At 47.0% G+C, this 22,901-nt stretch overlaps 1 protein-coding gene across 4 annotated transcripts in view; it reads left to right on the forward strand.

The window, feature by feature from the left end:
• The window catches only part of PDCD11 (programmed cell death 11), a 618,996-nt gene that overhangs the window by 584,329 nt on the left and 11,766 nt on the right, over positions 1–22,901 (forward strand). For 3 of the 4 annotated variants that reach the window (XM_085606675.1, XM_085606671.1, XM_085606665.1), the window contains exons 30-31: positions 4,054–4,173; positions 18,622–18,777. In XM_085606675.1, coding sequence (XP_085462801.1) covers positions 4,054–4,173; positions 18,622–18,777 — 276 coding nt within the window. The remainder of the gene's footprint in view (positions 1–4,053; positions 4,174–18,621; positions 18,778–22,901) is intronic. The other variant, XM_085606679.1, reaches the window with a different exon arrangement.

The following is a 22,901-nucleotide window of genomic DNA, read 5'->3' on the forward strand; positions in this document are numbered from 1 at the left end:
GCGTGCCAAAGTCACACCTTACTCCCTTCAGACGCTCCCTTTCATCTGAGCTGTTTTGGACACAGTGCGGGTTCGGGCTTATCCTCCCGAGCAGCGAGTCCGGAATAGCTGATGTTTCAGCCTTTATCTTCGATTTTGGTGAGAATGACTCTGAGACTGCTGGGCCTCATGGCCTCCTGCTTCCTGCTAATGACACATGCCAGATGGCTTACTCTGATTCTGCAGTGGGACCTGAAGTTCCATGAGCGCAGCATCAGGGGAATCGCTCTGACATGGTCCAGATTTCAGAGGGAACTGCAAAAGACCTGCAGTGGTGGCTAGCCAACTGCAATTGGGTTAGAGGCAGAACTCTCTCCCTTCCCCAACAAGATATCACAGTAGTAGACAGATGCATCACTCCTAGGATGAGGCGGCCATCTGGGAGAGATGGAGATCAGGGGACTCTATGCTTCAGTGGAAACCAGACGCCACATAAGATCAGTATGGCATTGAAAGCGATTCTACACTCCATCAAGGAAAGGCTTGTTCAGGTGTTCATGGACAACACCACTGCCATGTGGTACTGCAACTAACAGGGCATGGTGAGGTTGTGAACCCTTTGTCCAGAGGCCCTGCTTCTCTGGAAATGGCTGAAACAGCAGGGCATATCCATGGTGGTTCAACTCCTGTCAGGTTCTCTGAATGCCAGGGCAGACCAACTCAGCCGTCAATGCCTACCGGATCACAAATGGCATCTGGCTCCGAAGGAGGCGCAATGTCTCTTTCAGCAGGGCGGGAGCCTTGGTTAGATATGTCCGCCTCTGCTGAGAACACCCAATGTCAGCAGTTTTGCGTGTTGGAGTTTCCAAGGCACCTCTCGCTGTGAAACTTTTTGTCTTGAGTAGCGCTTGGGCCTCCTGGATGCCTTTCCGCCCATACCACTCCTGCCCAGAGTTCTCAAGAAGATCAGGAACGACTGGGCCCAGGTCATCCTTATGGCTCCATACTGGGCACACAGAGTCTGGTATCCCAAGCTTCTTAGCATGAGCATCGATCCTCTGATCAGGTTGCCTCTTCCGAAGGATCTTCTGTCGCAGCAGCAGGGGAGGGTCCTCCACCGAACCTTCTCCAACTCTACTCCTTCTTGCATGGAGATCGAGCGGCGACAGTTGATAGCTTTCGACCTTCCTCCCAAAGTCTGCAGTGTTATTCTGGCAGCCAGGCATCCCTCCCCCAAAATGGTATACTACTGCCAGTGGAAGAAAATTATATTCTATTGTACAGAAAAGTCTATGGACCCTCGTTCTGCTTCCCTTTCTGATGTCCTTCTTTAGGTCTCGCCTTGGCAGCGCGCATGTGCTGCTCTAGGAGGGCCTTTAGCCATCCGTCTGCTCCTTTTCAAGCACACTCGTTCTTGTGGTGGCATCCACCTTGCGGGAGCGAGCAGCGGCTCGCGTTCTAATTGAAAACATATGGCTTGGGCGCCGCCGCTGCTCGCTACTGCAATGTGGAGGCCAGCACAAGCACGAGAAACAAACCATTTTGCGCTGAGTTGTTCTCTGTATTAAATTCTGCTGCGCATTAGCCAAGAAGCAGCCTCCTGAGGGCTTAAGGGCTCATTCCACCAGAGCTAAAGCTGCGACCACTGCATTTACATGTGGAGTCCCAGTCCTGTGCATCTGCCAGGCAGCAACATTGGCGTCCTTGCACATGTTCACCAAACATTACTGCCTGGACATTCAAGTCTGCAGGGATGGACATTTCGCTCGGTCGGTCCTGCAAGACTTTTTAGTTTAGAATTTGTCAGCAGCCTTCCACCTGAGATGGTATTGCTTGGGGATCTATTCAAAGGTAAGGAATCTGCAGCTAAATGTCTCTATCAGATGAACAAGTTACTTACCTTTCGGTAACGCATTATCTGGTAGAGGCAATATCTAGCTGCAGATTTCTTACCGACTCACCCATCCTAACAGGTCTGCACAGATTCCTAGGGTCAAGGTTAATCCCTGTAAGGGCCCTAGTTTGGACACACTAGTGTCCGTGCACGTCATGGCTCCATGCTTCTGGCGTGGAAAGTTATGAAAAGTAACTGACGTCCGTGCGCCAAGGTGGTGCCTATATAGATGACGTGGTTGTCCCTTCCGGCAGGGACGACGTCGCATGGCAGGGGTACTGCTTACACAAAAATCTTCTGGATCCACTCTGACGCCTGGGAAATTCAAAGATAATTCAAAGGTAAGGAATCTGCGACTAGATATTGTCTCTACCAGATAATGCGTTACCGAAGGTAATTAAATTGTTCATCTCCGAATTAACCTGGCCGAGATTGCCAGACTGTTCTCAATGTTTGCTACGCACTCCGGCCTCTATCTTAATATTGACAAATCATATGCTTTCTCATTTGAGGGCACTTCTACTAGACCATTTCTACCTTTAGTCGAGGTGAATATTCAAGTAGCGCCCCAGACTTTCGATATATTGGGGGTACAAGTTTACAGGGAAGCAATGGATTTACTGGAATGAAATCTCGTTAAGACAATGTCAACCCTTAAATCACAGATCAGTTTCTGGATTACTTTTCCACTCTTTGTGGCGGGTCATTTAGCCCTCGCCAAGATGGTTATATTGCCTCGCCTACTTTACCACTTTGTAAATGTAACTGTACTTTTTCTAGCCTGGATCTTTCTTACTAAATAACTTACTCATTGACTTGGCATGGGGCAGTGGGCGACGCAGGGTTAGTTTTTCCAAACTACAGCTGCCACCTGATCAGGAAGAGAAGGGCGCTCCAGATTTTAAAACCTACTGCCCCGCAGACCAGCTACAGTGGTTCTCCTACTGACTGGCCAGACGCAACCTTGCGGAGATCGGTTACACAAATACCATGCTAGACAAGGGTAAACTACACAGTCTGATCTGCACAGGTCTACCTTACCATCTTCTGGCCCCCTTCTAGTATGTATTGCTCTTGCATATTGGAAGATGGCTCTGCGCTATACCGCTTTGTGAGCGTTTTATACCCCCAACATCCCCCTGCTTGGCTTTCCCACATCATCAGGGATTCCCACAGTGTAGTGGCTACACCCCAGGGTACAGGTAGGGGTACTTTTTGCGGCTGGCCCTATTCTAAATCATTTAGACTTTACACACACCCAAAGCCTTCCAGACTCGTTTTTCCTAACATATGCCAGTGATGCACGCTATAGAAGACAACACTTGGCGCCCGGCGGTGCTGAACCATCTATGCACAAATTTATTCAGGCAATGCAGACAATTGGTTATAGCAGACATCTAGTCCGATGGTTATAGCGAGGGCTCCGATCACACTTGTTGATCTCCTTAACCGCCTTACGGGCTAAATGGGAAGAGGGCCTTACCCGAGGATTACAGGATAAAGATTTGGCCTTTTTCGCGAATATCCTAAAAGCATCTCCCGCAACTCCTGCTTCAGATTTATCTGCTTCTCTATATTGCATTGGGGCCTACCTCATGCCCCCCCCTTTTTTTTTTTTTTGTTTTTGTTTGGTGGGAAGCAATGCTCTTCCCAGAGAGATGGCAGTGTTCCTCCTTGCAAATGCACACTGATACAGTGCATCTTGTCACGGGCTAGTGTTCATGCCATGCACTACCGGGGTACGACAAACTCCAGGTGCCCATTAGCGACATGCCCATATCATCACTATTCCCCATCTACAGGATATGACAGAATGAATATCCACGATGACAGATTCAGGGGTGAGAGGGAAGAGGTTGTTTAGTTAAGTTGGTAGTTTGTATTACATGCATATCCATGGCAAGTCAGAAAATTGTGTATTTTATCACAGTGTATCATTCATTTCTATTGTAATGATGAACATTCCCATCATAACTGCTCTGTAAGATGTTCTAAACTGATAGCTCTCACCAAAAAGGGGCTGTCTGTTTATGTATTTAATATGCAATAATGTTTGTGTTAAAAAATAAACTAGGACTTGTCGGTATTAGGTGGAACACGCTTCCTCAAGCGTTTACATCTACGCAGAAAAAATGTTAATGATTTGCAACTGATTGACTCAAAAATGTTTAATTTGCCAGGTTACTGTTCCAAAGAAAAGGAAAAAAAAATCAAATATATCCAAAGAAGAGGATGACAGTGGAGTTGAGGTGTACTTCCGAGAGCAAGACGAGGAAGGAACGAAAGAGGAGAAATCAAAGGTATGGGTTTAAGGACAAAACCATGTTTAAGAAAACTGCAAAACACCAAACGGATAATATGAGGCCAGTTTTCTCTCAAATGCCTTTCTTTCCTTTGCTGTCTCATATGTGACGTTGTGTATTGCTATAAATCTGAGTTTGGTGTCCTTTCATGTATTTGAAGTACATCGAGTTTTTAGACCTTTAATTATATTAATCATTCAATGTTCTATGTATTTGTTCACTTTGGTAAATAGGTACTCTTTAGTGGAACTGCTTGTGTAGAATTAGAGGCCATTGGCACTTGGCCAGGTAGTCTTTTATGTATTATTTGTACCAAATGTGATTATTGCCCTTTAATTGTAGTGCAATTTCTCAGTTGGCCAGGCTACTGTTGAGATTAAAATGTGCTACAAATAATTGAGTGACAACTCTCCAAAACTATTTGTCCATATTTTCCACAATGGAATAACAGTTTTGAGCATTAAAGGTGTTCTGGTGATAATAGTTTTATTGTAAAGCATCGCATTGGAGTCAAAACTATAAAGCACCCAAAAGCTTGATGGGTGTCATATCTGTGCCACTGATCTTGTGTTTGTGAACCAAAGCAACACATTTATTTTATTTACCTGCATTAACATTTCAGTCAAACGTATCTGCCGTGCTTCTAATAGAAACTTGACAACACAGTGATATTATCCTCCAGCAAAAAAAAAAACATTTGGGTAATGAAGGTTTTAAACACACTGCTGTCCTTGGACAGTGATGAGTAATTTCGGATTGCATACATACAATACAGTAAATAATATTTAATCTGATGATTCCACATCCCTTGCATGTTAATTTATATTTAGGCTGCAACTCTGAGGTAGAGTGAATCCAGTGGTCAGTGGAAGGCTGCCAAATAATGTCACTCACTGCCTGAATTTCCAAGAACCATGTAGTAAGCAATTCATTGCCTAGTGTGGACACAGTTTCTCCATTCATAGTGTGGCTGAGCTCATCAGTGAAGGGAAAGGACCGATATGTGGATACCTGCATAGCAACTTCAAGAAACAAGCAAAATGAGCAATATCCCAGGGCCCTCTGGTAAAATGCTCTTTTTCTCAGATAGGTCTCCTTTTGTATCTCAACTTCACTGCTGCTTCGCCTACTTCAACCTCTGTCTTTCTCTGCCTAATCGCATATCTACATTTCTCTGTTACACGTTTTGTCTCTCATCTCTCTTACTCTAGCATCTCTATCCATCTTTCTGATCTTATCAGTGTTTACCTCTCTGTACTTGTTTGTCTACCTCCATCTAATCTACACTTCCCCTCACCCCTCTCTATTTCTCTCCTTCCAGCTCTCCTTTCTCCACTTCACCTCTCTATCGTGTTGGACCTCATCTACCTACCTCACCAGTCATTAAATCCCTTCCTTTCTTTCTATCTCATTTCTCTATCTGCCCTAACTACTTCTTTTACCAGACTCTACCACCCTTTACATCTTTTTCTCTGCCAGATCTATCTTTGTTTCATGCTTCTTTCCTTCCTTCACCTCACTTCTTCTAGCTCACTGCTGTTTTTCACTTCTAGCTCACTCCAGTTTCTTTCCTTCTCTCTCTGTATCTCTGTGTACTTACCCCAGTGCACTTTCTTAGATCTGTATACCTCAACTCTTTCTAAAACAGACGTCTCTGTATTTCTGTCTCTACCTGCCTCTCTCTCTGCCACTCTGAGCCCACTGCCCACCTCTCTACATCTCTACCCTCATATGTACCCGATCTCTATAGCTCACCCCTCTCTTTGTCCCTAAACTGCTCTGTTTCCAACTCACCTTCTGCTATCTAGCCTTCTTTTACTTCCCCTCTCTGTCCGCCTCATCTCTCTTCACCTCACCTCCATATACCTTGTCTCTTTCTGCCTCTGTCTCTCCTCTCTACCACTCCACAACCTCACCTCTCATCACACTCACTACCTAATCTTTCTCCATGTCACCTTTCTCTTCCTCACTACTTAACTTCTCCATTTACCTCAACATTCATTCCTTGCCTTAGCGTCCCCTCTTTCTTAATCTGTTCATTCTACTTCACTATTCTCAATACCTTCCTCCTTTATCACTACCTCTTTCTCTACCCATAGGTTTGTTTCTCTACGATTACCTCCCAGTCTCTCATTTCTCTTTACCGCCTTCTGTCTTTCAATTCACTATCTCGACCTCACCCCCTCTCAATCTCTTGCACAACTCTATACTGCTCCTCACTGTTTCTACCTGTCTGCCTCAGCACACTTTCCTCTTTATCCTCTCTCTACCTTTCTATCATCCTCAACTTTCAATCTCTGCTTCGCCTGTTTCTCTCTAATTAACCTCTTTTCTATCTACACCTAACCTTGTTCTGCCCTTCACACCTATTACTCTACCATTGTCTGCATTGCTACTTTCTTTACCTGACCAATCTTTCTACACCTTGTTTCTCATTTTTCCCATCTGTCTACCCTTCCAGTCTCACTTCCTGTACTGTGTACCTTTGTATGGAGTCTCACTACCTCACTTGTCTACCCATTCCATTCTTTGCATGTAGCTCTCTATAATTCACCTCCTTCTGTGTTATCGCTGTCTCTAACTCACATTCTATTTACTTCATCTCTCTCCTTCTCCCTACATTTCCTTCTCTCTCTATGACTTTCTCTACCTCACTCCGAAACCTTACTTCCTCTTTCTGCTTCGCTTTCTGTCATGCTTCTTCACCTTTCTCTCTTAAGCTTTGTGCCTCCCCCTACCTCGTTTGTCTCTCTAACCCATCTCCATCACTGCTTCTTTTCTACCTCATTTTCATGTCTCGTTATACTATTCTATTTACCCCTGTGTTTACCTCCCATTTCTCTGACTCCGCAAAGCTTGGAGGTCCCTGTGTAGCCAGAGAAGTGTGGAGATGGTAAGATGAGAGGGAGGTCTATGAAGGGGAGCAGAATTAAGGAGATTCCATACCTTTGAATTCTCTAAATGTCAGGCTGGATACAGAAGTTTTTTGTTTATTCAATACCCTGCGATCGGTAGGTGTAGTCGGTTGACTCCGCATGACGTCGTCTGCATCGTCCATGTTGTAGTGACATCCGCTTCACCTATATAGGCACCACCTTGGCGCTCTGACGTCATTTCTTTACTTTCCTCGCTAGTCAGCGCAGATCCGTGTAGAGAGCTACCCTCTGTCACTTTTTGACTAGCTTTTTTCAACGTTTTGTCGACCCCCTTTTTGCTTTGTAGGTTTTTTCCATCTTGTCCAAAGGCTTCTGGTTTCCAACCGTGTAACACCTGTCAATGCGCCATGTCAGTTACGGCCTCACACCTGGTTTGCCTCTGATGCCTGGAGCGTGATCACCACTGGAAGTGGTGCTCTGACTGCCGGACCATGGCTCCAAATGCTTTGAGGGAGCGCTCCCTAAAGTTGCTCTCCTCAGAGGTCTCGTTCACGGTACCAGTCGTGAGGAAGGTCCGGGCGGGAGTCCCAAGTCTTCATCCTCCCACTCAGTCCTCGAGTATCCTGATAGAGCCCTTGCAGCCAAGTGTCTCCTCCTTGGATCGCTTGCTACCCTTCAACGAGGCCTTAACTGATGTCCTACTGGGAACCTGGCCCAAGCCCAGCACAGGGGCTCCTGTGAATAGGAAAATCACCCACTGCCTCTGCCCTGCACCGGGTGACCCAAATTTCTTCACCAGCTACAATACCTCCTAGAGCTTGGTGGTCCAAGCCTCTACTTCTCACGGTGCGTTCCCTTCTGCACCGCGAGAGAGGGAATCCAGGAGGCTGGGCAGCTGGGGTAAGAAACCTTTTCATCTGCTATCCTTGCATTGTGGTCGGTGAACACCGCATGCTAATTGGGCCTTTACTCCCTGTGAGAAACGGTTGTGCAAGTACTGCCACAGATCCGGGAGGAGGACTGGGTCGTCTTCTCCCAAGCGGTATCAGACGAGAGAGATACTGCAAAGTTCACCATTCGTTGTGGTCTTGACACGACCGACATTCTGGGCAGAGCGATTTCATAGACAGTGGATGTTCGATGCCATGCCTGGATTGAGGAATTCTGGCTTTTCAGGGGATGTCCAGGCCTTTCTGAGTGACATGCCCTTCAATGGCATTCATTTAGTTGGAAACAAGACAGACATGGCGCTGGAGCGCTTGAAGGACTCACGGCTATGACCAAGTCCTTGGGCCTCTAAGTGGCCACAAGTCCCCGTCTGACCTTTCGCCCCTACGGAAGGGGCTTTTAGCCGTGCCAGCCATACCCAAGCCACAAGTCCGCACAAGTTCATTAACCTCTGCGTGTCCATGGGCCGAGCTTGTTCCGACCCCATGGGTCAGGCGGCCAGAGGTCGGGTCAGATCCCCACTCTCCCTGCAGCCCCCGACACCAAACCTTCCTAGTCTTGCCCTTCCAGTTCATGGGAGGTCAGTTGGTGGCAGGATCAGCCATCACCTCTACCACTGGCAGAAAATCACTTCGGACAGGTGGGTTCTCCCGCTATTCTGAATCCCTTTCAAGATTACCCCTCCCTCCATGCCTCCATCTTACGACCGGATGACCGAGGGTCACCTAACTTTGCTTCAGGAGGAAGTCATGACTCTCTTGGCCAAGGGAGCCATACAGAGGGTTCCGATGCCAGAAGTAGGCTGTGATTGTTATTCCCGCTACTTTCTGCTCTTGAAAAAGGACAAGTGCCTCCGTCCCATCCTGGATCTCTGAGCCCTCAACTACTTCCTCAAAATGGAAAAGTTTAAGCTGCTCACTCTGGCTCATGTCTTGTCTGCCCTGGACCCAGAAGACTGGATGGTAACGTTAGACTTACAGGATGCCTTTTTTCACATTCCCATCCTGTCTGCTCATCGGTGCTACCTACTGTTTACGGTAGGCCACGAGCATTTTCAGTTCACCATGCTCCCCTTAGGACTTACAAGCGCCCATCTTGTGTTCAACAAGGTGATGACGGTGATTGCAGGTTATCCGCACAGATTAGGGGTGCCAGCCTTCCCCCTATCTCAACGACTGACTCTTGCAGGCAGGCTCGCCCCAGGCTGTCGTCTCCCACCTCCAGACTACAGTATTCTCTGGGTTTCACTATCAATGTGCCAAAGTCACACCTGACTCCCTTTCAGATGCTCCCTTTCATAAGAGCTGTTCTGGACACAGCGCAGTTTTGGTCTATCCTCCCCAGCAGCGAGTCCAGGATATTCAGACTATGATATCGATGTTTCAGCTTCTATCCTGGATTTTGGTGAGAATGACTCAGAGGCTGCTGAACCTCATGGCCTCCTGCATCCTGCTAGTGACACATGCCGGATGGCTTATGCAGGCTCTGCAGTGGGCCTTGTAGTTCCAGTGGGTGCAGCTCCGACATGATCCAGATCTCAAAGGGAACTGCACAGGACCTGCAGTGGTGGCTGCCCCTCGCGATTGGGTCAGAGACAGACCCCTCTGCTGTCCCCATTCAGATCACATAGTAGTGATAGATGCATCACTCCTGGGATGGGGTGGCCATCTGGGAAAGGTAGAGATCAGAGGCCTCTGGTGTCCGGCTTAATCCGGACTCCACATCCGCTTGCTGGAGCTCCAAGCGATTCATTTGACATTGAAATCCTTTCTTCCTTCACTCCAGGGAAAGCTGGTTCAAGTGTTCACGGACACCACCGCCATGTGGTACTGCAACAAACAGGGCGGGTTAGGGTGGTAGACCGTTTGTCAAGAGGCCCTGTGTCTTTGAACATGGATGCAACAGCTGGGCATATCCCTGGTGGTTCAACACCTGGCTGGTTCTCTGAACGCCTGGGTGGACAAACTCAGCCGTCAATGTCTAGCAAATCATGAATGATGGCTCTATCCGGAGGTGGCACAAGGTCTCTTTCAACAGTGAGGAGAGCCTTGGTTAAATCTGTTTGCCTCCTTCGAGAACGCGCAATGTCTGTAGTTTTTCACACTGGAGTTTCCGTGGTGGCTCTCTCTTGGAGATGCTTTTCGTCTTGAGTGGAGCTCAGGCCTCCTATACTCCTTTCCGCCCATACCACTCCTGTCGAGTGCTCAAGAAGATCAGGACCGACTGGGCCCAAGTCATTTGTGTCTCCGGACTGGGCACGGAGAGTCTGGTATCCCGAGCTTCTCCAATTGAGCTTTGATCCTCCAATCAGGCCACCCTTTCGGAAGGATCTTCAGTCCCAGCAGCAGAGGAGGGTCCTCCGTCTGAACCTGTCAACTCTACGCCTTCTTACGTGGAGTTTCAGCAGCACCAGTTGATAGCATTCGACCTTCCTCTCAAAGTGTGCAATGTTATTTTGGTGGCTTTCCACCAGGACCGTGTATGCCTGCAGGTGTAAGAAATGTTTAACATATTGTACAGAAAGCTCTGTTGATCCTCTTTCTGCTTCCTTTTCTGAAGTTTTGCTTTTTATTTTGAACCTTGCCCAACAGGGCTCACCACTGGGCACTCTGAAAGGGTACCTTTCGGTCCTGTCTGCCTTCCTGAGGTTGCCAGACCAACCCTCATTATTTAAATCACCCATTGTAAATAGATGTTCGAGGCATATGAGCTGCAGATCACACACTGAGGATAAGATCGCCATCTGGTGTTGGGCTCGGATGATTGCAGGTTGTTGTTGTCTTCGGAAGAAGCCTTTGGTCACGAGGTTGGTGACTCCTCCCCTGGACAACAGTGCGCATGGGCATCCACTCCATCGGCAGATTGTTTTTTTCCGCCATTGGGTTCGGATGAACTTTTTTCCGCTCCAGCAGAAAACTTCCAGCAATCGATTTAACTCTTTAATCTTCATTCCATCGACGTCGACATCAACTCGGACCGGTTCCGGAAGCGGCTGATGGACAGGACACCCTTCAAAAAATGCCCCCAGTGTGGAGCGAAGTTCCCCCACAGTGACCACCACGAGGTTTGCAACCTCTGCCTGTCGCCGGAACACAACGAGTCCACCTGTCCAGCTTGTTCCGCTTTCCGTTCGAAGAAGACCCTCCGGGACCGAAGAGCTCGACGCCATATTATGGCCAAACCAGCTCCAGAACCGGAGGACATCTTTGCTCAAGATGTTCCCGAAGACGACACCGAAGATCTCGAGATCGTGTCCGAGGCCGACGATTCCGATGACCTCATCACTCCAGGGCAGCGTGTGAGTACCACCCCCCCTGCCCCTGCCCCATCCAAAAAAGCATTGGTCAAGACTCCGCCAGCTGGGCCCAGTCGCGACCGGAAATCCTCTTCAGAAGCCCCGCCCTCGGGCCCGGCTCCGAAGACATCTAAGCCTGTGGGTGGCTCGGGCTCGAGCAAACCTCACCTGATTGTGCCTTTAACACCCTCGGCACCCAAACACCCACTGTCGGCACCGAAACAGGCTCCAAGACCGAAATCTCCTTCGGCACAGAAACGTTCCTCGGCACCGAAGTCTCCATCGGCACCGAGACGTTCTTCAACATCGATGCCTGAAAGTCCATCGGCACCGAAACCTCAGTTGGCACCGAAACCTCAGTTGGCACCGAAACCTCAGTTGGCACCGAAAACTCAGTCGGCACCGAAAACTCAGTCGGCACCGAAAACTCAGTCGGCACCGAAAACTCAGTCGGCACCGAAAACTCAGTCGGCACCGAAAACTCAGTCGGCTCCGAAAAATCCATCGGACCCGAAAAAATCGTCGACGCCAAAAACTGCGTCCCCGCCCAAAAAAGCTCATAAAGACCCGAAGCGGACGTCACAGACACCACCTTCGGAGCCAGATGAACTTTTTCGACCAGATCCTACTCAGAAGCGGATCTACATCAATCCTAACACGGGACATGTGACTGCCATCCCATATAAAAAGCGGAAGCTGGACACTACACCTCCCCCAGCTCCCATACGGAAAAAGGACTGTGCTACTTCACCACTTCGTCCTTCCTCTCCTGTTTTACCTCCTAACCCGTCCCCCCCTCCTCCTCCTGATTCTCCTTTACCTTTACCTTTACCATCTCCCTATCATTCACCTCCTCCACAGGATGATAATGATGACTTAGGGGGAGGGGCGGACCCTGATTTATTTAATGATCCTGTTGATCCAAACGACCCTTTTACGTTCCCAGACCCAGCACCCATGGATGACTGGTCTTATCCTATACCTGACATGCCTGACCCCACTACCTACCCCTCCAAGCCCTCCCCTCCTGATGACCACCTAGGGTTCGGCCAACTTATAAATAGGGCAGCAACATTCCACGGCGTTACAATGCACACAGACGCCCTTGAAGAGGACTTTCTCCTTGATACCTTTGAACAGTCACAAAAGACTGTTCACATACTGCCCATGATCAAAGGGGTTATAAAGCATGCTACTGAAGTCTTTAAGGACCCTGTTCGAGCTAGGGTTCTCAACCCACGCATCGAAAAAAAGTACCGACCAGCCCCGCAAGACCCTGCATACATTAAGGCCCAGCTCCCTTTAGACTCCCTAGTCGTATCAAATGCCAGGAAGCGCGCTAACTCACAGACAACTGGAGAAACGCCTCCCCCAGACAAAGAGTCTAAGCTTTTAGAAGCCTCGGGCAAACGGGTCGCCGCGCAGGCGGCTAACCATTGGCGTATTGCGAATACCCAGGCCCTGTTAGCCAGGTATGATAGAGCGCATTATGACCAACTTGAGGACCTTATGCAACATCTGCCTGAACCTTTTAAGTCCCAGGCCTCTGACCTCATCCAAGAAGGCAAATTAATATCTAATGCCTCCATTAAATGCGCCTTAGATGCAGCAGACACTGCTTCTAGAGCGGTCAATACTAGCGTCTTACTCAGACGACATGCCTGGCTCCGTATTTCCGGTTTTAAACCGGAGGTTCAAACCGCAATTCTAGCTCAACCTTTCAACCAAGAGCAGCTATTTGGCCCTGCAGTGGATACTGCATTAGAAAAAATGAAAAAGGATAATGAAACTGCCAAGTCTATGGGAGCACTGCAGTCTCATCAAAACCGGGGTTCCTTTCGTCGCTCCTTTTATAGAGGAGGCTCCAAAAACACATCAACTGAGACCACGTCCACCTTTAAAAATTCTGGACAAACATCCCCTAACAGAGGTTATTTCCGGGGAGGTTATAGGGGAAACAATAACAAAGGTCGAGGGCGGGGCAACAACAACAACACCCGCACCTCACCAGCCACCAAACAGTGACTTGCCACCACTCCCCCCAGACCATTCCACTCCGGTCGGGGGGCGACTCCAACAATTCCTGCCTGTCTGGACTTCCATCACCACAGACAGGTGGGTAAGACAAATTATCCAGTCTGGCTACTGCCTCGAACTCATACAATCCCCCCCAAACATACCGCCCAAACAACGTCCAATGTCCTCGCATCATCTCTCTCTCCTCAAACAAGAAGTTCAATCCCTGTTACAAAAACATGCGATAGAACCAGTCCCCCTTCAACATCAGGGAAAAGGGGTATATTCTCTATACTTCCTCATTCCCAAAAAGGACAAAACACTAAGGCCCATACTGGATCTCAGACTACTAAACCAGTATATACATTCGGATCATTTTCACATGACCACTCTCCAACAAGTCCTCCCACTTTTACAACAGGGAGACTTCCTCGCCACATTGGACCTCAAGGACGCATACTTTCACATCCCTATGCATCCCGCTCACAGAAAATATCTACGATTTGTGGTAGATGGGCAACACTATCAATTTACAGTTCTCCCATTCGGAGTAACAGCACCCAGAGTGTTCACCAAGTGCCTAGCAGTCGTGGCAGCGCATCTCAGAAGACAACAGATCCATGTCTTCCCCTATCTGGACGATTGGCTCATAAAAGCCAATACATACCAAAAATGCGTTCTCCACACTCATCGCACGATTCAAACTCTCCACGATTTGGGATTCACTATCAACTACCCCAAATCCCACCTACAACCTTCCCACTTACATCAGTATCTAGGAGCAACCATAGATACATCCAAAGCCATTGCCTATCCCAGCACAGCCAGGATAGCCAGTATACAAAATCTCATCTCTCAATTTCAAACTCATCCATCTCTTCCAGCAAGAGTGTTCATGCAGCTCCTAGGCATGATGGCGTCATGCATCTCCATAGTCCCACACGCACGACTTCAAATGCGTCCCTTACAGGAATGCTTAGCACAACAGTGGAACCAAGCTCACGGACAACTTACCGATCTGGTGTTGGTGGACAGTCGCTCACTTCGATCACTGAAATGGTGGAACACCATCAACCTGTCCAAAGGGAGACCGTTCTTAGAGCCTCTTCCACAAGTTGTGCTAACTACAGACGCATCTCTCACGGGGTGGGGAGCCCACCTCCTTCACCATACCACTCAGGGCAGATGGACCAGCCAACAAAAACTGCTCCACATCAACCACCTGGAACTCTTAGCAGTGTTCCTAGCACTAAAATCCTTTCAAATTCACCTAAAGAACAAAACTGTCCTCATACGCACAGACAACATGACGACAATGTATTATATACAGAAACAGGGAGGGACACACTCTCTCCAACTGTCCCAACTGGCACAGCAAATCTGGAGATGGGCAATTCCCCAGAACATCTACCTGTTAGCAGAACATCTCCCAGGGATCCACAATCAAGTGGCCGACCTCCTAAGTCGCCACACACAACAGATCCACGAATGGGAACTACACCCCAAGGTTCTACTCCCCTTCTTCCAAAAGTGGGGACAACCAGACATAGACCTGTTCGCCACTCCCAAAAACACAAAATGCCCAACCTTCGCCGCCAGGTTTCCACACCCACAGTCGAAGGGCAATGCCCTATGGATGAACTGGTCAGGCAGATTTGCGTACGCCTTTCCGCCTCTCCCACTAGTTCCATTTGTGGTACGCAAACTGAAACAACAGTCACTAACACTAATACTAGTGGCTCCCACTTGGGCACGTCAACCGTGGTTCACCACACTTCTGGAACTATCTTTAGTTCCACATCAAAAGCTATGCCTCTCCCCGGATCTATTAACCCAGAACCATGGAGAAATCAGACACCCAGATCCTCAAACACTGAACCTAGCGATCTGGCTCCTGAGGTCCTAGAGTTCGGTTACCTCAATCTCCCTCCAGACTGTATGAATATCATAAAGGAAGCCAGACGACCTACTACTAGAGCGTGTTATGCCGCTAAATGGAAACGATTTGCCATCTACTGCGCTAATAATGACATACATCCATTGGATGCTTCCATCCAAAACATCATTTGCTATCTACTACACTTGCAAAGATGCAATCTAGCGTATTCCTCTATACGTTTACACCTAGCAGCCTTGGCAGCCTACTTGCAAAATAGGCAACACCTGTCCCTTTTTAAGGTACCAGCCATCAAAGCGTTTATGGAAGGTCTCAAAAGAATTCTTCCCCCAAGATTGCCACCTGCACCAGTGTGGAATCTCAATGTGGTTCTAACAAGACTCATGGGTCCCCCATTTGAACCTATGCACAAATGTGAATTGCAATTCCTAACATGGAAGGTAGCCTTCCTTATCGCAATCACTTCCCTCCGCAGAGTAAGTGAAATACAAGCCCTTACACTCGAGGAACCTTTCTTACAACTACACCGTAACAAAGTGGTTCTTAGGACAAACCCTAAATTTCTTCCAAAAGTGATTTCCCCTTTCCACCTTAACCAATCAGTAGAACTACCGGTCTTCTTCCCAAATCCAGACTCGGTAGCTGAAAGGGCCCTACATACCTTAGATGTTAAAAGAGCCTTGCTTTATTACATCGACAGGACAAAACCTTTTCGAAAGACAAAACAACTCTTTGTTGCTTTCGCGCCACCACACAAAGGCAACCCGATCTCCAAATCAGGAATAGCCCGGTGGATAGTTAAATGCATCCAAATATGCTACCTCAAGGCTAAACGTACACTTACAGTTCCCCCTAGGGCGCACTCCACGCGTAAAATAGGGGCTTCTATGGCCTTCTTAGGCAATATTCCCTTAGAAGACATTTGCAAGGCAGCCACATGGTCTACCACGCATACCTTCACTAAACACTATTGTGTTGACGTGCAGGCCAAACAACAGGCCTCCGTGGGCCAGGCTGTCCTAAAAACTTTATTTCAAGCTGCTGCAACGGATACAGGCGACCACCGCTAAGGGGAGCACTGCTGTATAATCTATCCTCAGTGTGTGATCTGCAGCTCATATGCCTCGAACGGAATATGCTACTTACCAGTATGCATCTGTTCTTGGCATGTAGAGCTGCAGAGTCACACACACCCGCCCGCCTCCCCGGGACCTGTATCTGTTCCAGCATCCGTCTTACTTAGACATTACACATGGACATCCTTTCTTTCTTTTCTATATACTCCATCTTTTCCCATCATGGCGAAAAACAATCTGCCGATGGAGTGGATGCCCATGCGCACTGTTGTCCAGGGGAGGAGTCACCAACCTCGTGACCAAAGGCTTCTTCCGAAGACAACAACAACCTGCAATCATCCGAGCCCAACACCAGATGGCGATCTTATCCTCAGTGTGTGACTCTGCAGCTCTACATGCCAAGAACAGATGCATACTGGTAAGTAGCATATTCCTTCTCAAAGGCCTTGTACATATATTCCCACCTTCCCTTTTCATTATGCCTCAGTGGGACCTTAATTTTGTTCTCACCTTCCTGATGTGTGCTTCATTCAAACCTCTGCACAACTCCTCTCCGGCAGCTTACCATCAAAACTGCCTTTTTAGTGGCAATGACATCTGCCAGGAGGGTGAGCGAATTGTGGGCCTTGTCATACAAGCCTCCTTACCTGACAAACTGGTGCTTCACACTAGGGCCTGTTTCCTCCCGAATGTGGTAACTCCATTCCATGCGAGGCAATCTGTCACTGTGCCCACTTTCTCCGCTACCCTTTAAAGAAGAGGAGCAACTCCACCGTCTTGACCCAAATAGAGCGTTGTTGTTCTACCTTGACCGAACTAAAGAGTTCTGGGTGGACAGCCAGCTCTTCGTGGGGTATGTTGGAATGAAGAAAGGTCCTGAGGTGCAGAAGAGGACTATCTCGCAATAGTTTGTCCTCTGCATCAAAATGTGCTACCCTCTGGCCAAAAAGCAGTCTCCTGAAGACTTAAGGGCTCACACCACCAGAGCTAAGGCTACTACCACGGCGTTGCAGCATGGAGTTCCAGTCCTTGACATTTGTCAGGCAGCAACATGGGCATCCCTGCACACGTCTCCCAAGCACTACTGCCTGGACAGTCAAGTCCGCAGGGACGGCCTTTTTGGCCGCTCTGTTCTGCAGGACTTCCTGGTCTAAACTTTTCTGCAGTCCCTCCTCTAGAGATGGTATTGCTTGGGTATCTATTCAAAGGTAAGGAATCAGCAGCTTGATGTCTCTATCAGATGGAAAAGTAACTTGCATTCAGTAACGCCTTATCTGGTATAGACATGATGTAGCCGCAGATTTCTTACTGACCCACCCTTCCTCCCCGCTATGCGGACAGTTTTCTAGGGTCAGGGCTGATCCCTTTCAGGGCCCTAGTTGTTCAGAAACACCAACGTCCATGCATGTCATGGCTCCGCGCTCTTAGCATGGAAAATCATGAAAAGTACTGATGTCAGCGTGCTGCCTATATAGGTGACGCAGACGGCACTATGGTACCGACAACGTCACGCGGAGCCGACTGACGCCACCTACCGGCGTGCAGGGGTATTGCTCGAAGAAAAATCATCCGTATACAGTTTCACGCTTGGGAAATTCAAAGGTAAGGAATCTGCGGTTAGATCATGTCTCTACCAGATAAGGCATTACCAAAGGTAAGTAATTTGACCATTACGAACCAGGTCACTAAATGACCAAATTACAATGTCTTTCTTACAGTGTGTGAATCAGGCTGGTTAGTCACTGAATTCAACATGTTTTAGCTGCAAGACAAAACAATTCTAGATCCAGGAGCAACAAGAAATGCCTTTACCACTGCTTGTTCATATTAGCTTTTTGTACTATTTTGCTGGTGGGTGCTGGGCAGCTTGACCTTTCGGCTACATATGCATGGGCCTGTTTCTAAAAGTTTAAGGTAAATTTTAACATCATTTGACATATTAAGGGTTTGAATTAGCTGAAACTGGGGAATACATTCAAAATTGTTCTGAAAAGGGACCCTGAAAGTAGGTCATGTGCAGGTCCCAAAAATTCCTAAGATGGCTGTGAATACACATGAGTATTAAGAACTCATATTTGAGCTATTAAAACACTGCAAGGATGTAAAGAAAAAGTGCAAATCTATCTTGGATGGAAGAAGTACGAGAATTATGGGGTCATAGTGTGCCTATAAGTGGTGCTTCTAATTTCAGGAGGGTATTGGGCTATGATGCTGTGTGAGGGTAGCATGTTTCTTCTCACACTGCTCATCTATTTAGCAACCGTACAAAGAACTGTGAAGGCAAATGCAAAACAGAAAAAGTTGGTGCCATGATGCATTTTGTGTTTTTTCTTTAAGCAGCCAAAAAAGCATACACAAGATACTGCTCCAAGGCTGCAGATTTCTTCCGATTTCACCTGGGACGTCAGTTTGAACACTTTAAAGGTTGCCCAACCAAACGAGAGAGAAGCAGATAGCTCAGACAGCGATGAGGATGAAGAACAACAATCCAAGGTGCATTGGTTAACAAATAGATTACAGTATTGATGTTATTTAACCACGATTTACCACTGAACTAATATTTCAGCAAAAAGATTTGCATGTTTTTTCTTCTCGCTTTGAATCCGATAAGTAGATTTAAAACTACCACCACAGTTTGTTTGGTTTTAAACTTGTGCATCTTTTTGCAATGAAATGTTCTTCTTAGGGGTCAGTGTAGAGGGGGCCTTATATAATAAAAAGGGTAATTGTTTATAACTTGTCTGACATCTTCACTCGTTTTTAAGTGTATTTGTCTTCTTTTTTCAAAGTGCAAGGAGGGAAAGCATTGATGTCTTCGTTTAAGAAATGAAAGTAGCTAATATACGTTTGAACTAGTATAGCGGCAAGGATTATGACAATATACCTCATACATGAAAATCAAGATTTCCAACAATTGTACCTTTAAGACAGAGGCACATAGAGGAATAGTAGTTGGAGAAACTGCAGTTTAATTTCAAACGTCATGCCAATGCTAGGATCAGTACTGTATGTATTGTGTTCTAAAAGTTTATCTTTATACATTTAAGCTACTTTTCCATAAGAGGTGTTGACTCAGGTAACATAAATAGAGCTACTCGTATGTCCTAGATCGTTACCATTCTCAACATTGTAAGTTCTCTGCTACCAAGTGGCAGGACCAGAAAATACATCCATAGCTGTGTATTCAGAGCTCTTACAGCAGCACTCGCACACGTGTCATATGTCGGGAATCCTCACTAGTTCCTTTTTTCCCCCTTGAGCATTATGTATCAGAACCTAATTCTCTTATCAGTTTTCCAGTGCAGTTGAGTCCCGATACACTTTGGAACTTTTAATTTTTATATGTTTTTCCATTGGGCTTCATCTTTGAACTCAGTTGCACATTTGCAGCTTTAAGCCATTTCTGGCATGTAACCTACATTTTCACCATCTGGGCCTCGTCATCTCTGCTTATCTTGTTGGGAAACAGCCTTCTAGTGCTTCCATTGTTATGAGTTTCTTACAGGTCCACTTGGTTGGGTTTACACTAATGGTACAATCATCCAGCATCAGACATTGGCTTTCACCCTTAGGAAGACGTTTTAGGAGGTGATAACACAAGCACACTTTGTCATTGAGGTAGTAAGGCCTTCTACTCAAGGATCTTGAAGGCTACATTCATAGTCCTGTTTCTGGCAGATCCATTTCTCACATTCAAAGAAGGAACTCCAACCTCTCTCGAGCCATGAGTTCTCCAGGGATAAACTAATTTTCAGCTTAAGACTCGTGCATGGTCTCGTCTGGCTGAGCTCTTCATTTTTGCATAGATGTTCACATTGGGCCATAGGATTAACCTAACCTCTGTAGTTGTGGTAATGCATGCCCACTGCATCAAGTGGTTGAGTAGTCTCCCTGAATTGCGTGCTTTCTCTCAGTTCTAACATGACCAGTTATGTCAATCCCCAGACTCCTCCTCAAACCTTGTTGTAGGTTTCACCTCCGTTACTGTACAGGTGGCAGTTGAGATTAAAGGCACCCACCTCCTCAGCGATTGAAGAACCTCCCAGCACAGTGAAGCAGTAGAGGTGTGACTTCCCAGTGTTTGGCACGTAATCCTTCTCCCCTGAAACACAAAGGATGAAAAGAAGAAAATGCACCAGCCCTGGCAGTCTAGCCTCTCAGGCCACACAACCATATCAGTTTTGTTGAGAATATGCCCCAACACCAAAGGTGCACACAACTCAAGAATATATGACCGTGCCACACTCAGATGGCCCCTTTTTTGGAAAAAGAAGAGTGCTGGTTTCTAAGGTACAATTCCAGGGCTCACATGGATATGTATTCCTCTGTAAAATGTGACGGTCCCCTAAAGACTCTGTCTCTTCTGCGTTCAATGAAGGCTGCCTGCTTCATTCTAGTTATGTTCAATTCAACTCCATGACATACAGGTGAGGCTCTTGTTATCCATTTGACAAGGAGCAGCTGGATCATGAGTTACCAAACTGTCCACAGGTCCCCTGGAATCCAATTGCATGCATTCTCTCAGTGGAGCACTCTTGATTTCAGTTTTGACTTCTTCAGTGCTCTTAGTGTAAAGCTGAAGGCAGGGGAGTTTGTCCTGATCTCTCATCGCCCAGCACCAGTGCAGCTTCCAGTGACTCTAGTGCAGCACTTAAGGAATAGCTTCCCTGTCTAAACAAGCAGTGTCTATTGTGGGTACATTCCTGATCACTCCAACTTCAAGGTTAAGTGATACTCCCATTATTCCATCCCTTGGCCGCCACTTTACAAGAAGTAATGCTTGAGTACTCAGACAGCAAACCCTAGATCAGTATCAGACTTGCTTTCATCTAGCCATTTCTTAACATGTAGTCATGGGCAAGGTTTTGAAAGTATTGACCTTTGATAGGTGGCACGCCCACCAGAAGATGAGGACACATATACTATGTGATCGTATCAGAGTTTGCCCTAGCTCATCCGGCCCAAGTCTTCAGGAAAGCTCCAAATATCTGGGAAAGCTGTTCTCTGAGGGAGCAATGTCAAATTCCTGGGCAACTATTAACAACGTACTATACAAGTTAAGTGTTGTCTCTGGTATACAGCCTCCCTTCATCTTGTTATGAATGACAGTACCCTGATTGTTGTCCTATGACCTGGACAAAATGGCCACGTATCTTGTGACATGCATAAAGTAAATTTATCAGTCAGGCATGCTGTCCCTCAGGTGTGTTCTCCCTTAAATAGACAAACACTATCAAAGCGACCTACAGGCTCCATCTTTGGCACAAGTTAGGCAGGTGTACTTCCTTTCTGCCAGACTGTGACTGTGGATGTGTGTTTTTACTGGGACTCTTCATAGGGGATCCAGAACCCAAACTGCTCATGATACTGCCTCCAGGACATCAGCACCGTTGTGCCCATGCTTTGGCAGTTGTGGATGACATTTTGTACCTTAAGTTGGAGTCCCCCCTTTTGATTATAATAGTTTGATTCATAAATCCCCTCAATGAAAAATGCACATGCGCCCCAAAAGATGGAAGGAATACTACTCCCATTACTTTTTTGTAAGGAATAAAAGGCAGAAGACCCTGTCCTATTTTGGATCCATATAATCTACTTTAGTTCCTCCCTGAGATGCTGATTTTGGCTCAGCATTTGGCACTTCCACAACAGCTGAATGGCGGATCAGACTGATGCGTACACTCATTTATCAGTCCTCAGGTCCCCAGGAAATGCAGCTCTAATGGAGGAAAACCAACCCTGTCAGCGAAGGACCATGCCAAGTAGCTATATCAGCCTTTTTGTGGCAGCAGAGCCATTGCATTCCTTGCTGACAGATTCTCATCCAAATGCTGCCAAGAAAGTGCCCCAAATTCTCCTTTGTGCACTCTGATGATCAGTTTCATCAGGACAACCCTGAAAACTAGGCTTGTTGAGTGATTACTCATTGAGTGATTACAATGATAACTTCATGATCATTGAGACATCAGCAGTCTACGTGTTCCAGTCGTTTCTGGTATAAAAGTTGTGCTACTTAGCTATGCCTCCCCCTACCAAGCTTCAATGTGCTCCATGCTATCCTGACGCCCATTAAAGCCCAGCCTTCCCTAGTTCTAATCTTGTGATGGTAAGCAAATCCTTCTAGCCTTTTGGTGGGATCTTGTTCCAACTGCCATGTCTATAGCTGGCAGAGTATTATTTGGTGTACAGGGCAGCGGAACTCTTCATCAGTGACTTGTGGGGCAAGTCAAGTTTGCCACTTAACATAAACAAGTTGGAGATGAAGGCTGATTTTCTAGTGTTGAATGATTTTCTTCTGCTGTTTAGTGCAAAGTGGTGGTGATCCATAAAGTTTGTTCTGCAGCCCTCATCTTTGAGAAATTGGGGCCTGCATTTGGCCGCTCAATAGTTTGGGAGTTTTGTATGCTCTATGCTGGCCAGGCAGCTATAAAAGCCACCATTATCTGATGGACGACCGCACGTATTACTGATTCCTACAACTTGTTTGGAAACTTTTTCTGTCCGGTTTTAATGCATACACCGCCAAGGCTAAATTGATGGCCTTGGCATTCTCCGGTCATGTATTTGTCACTGAAGTATACAGTCGCAATGAGGGCTACTACACAAAATATTTCCTG

This window comes from Triturus cristatus, chromosome 1_2 (assembly GCF_964204655.1).
Source record: "Triturus cristatus chromosome 1_2, aTriCri1.1, whole genome shotgun sequence".
Taxonomy (NCBI): Eukaryota; Metazoa; Chordata; class Amphibia; order Caudata; family Salamandridae; genus Triturus; species Triturus cristatus.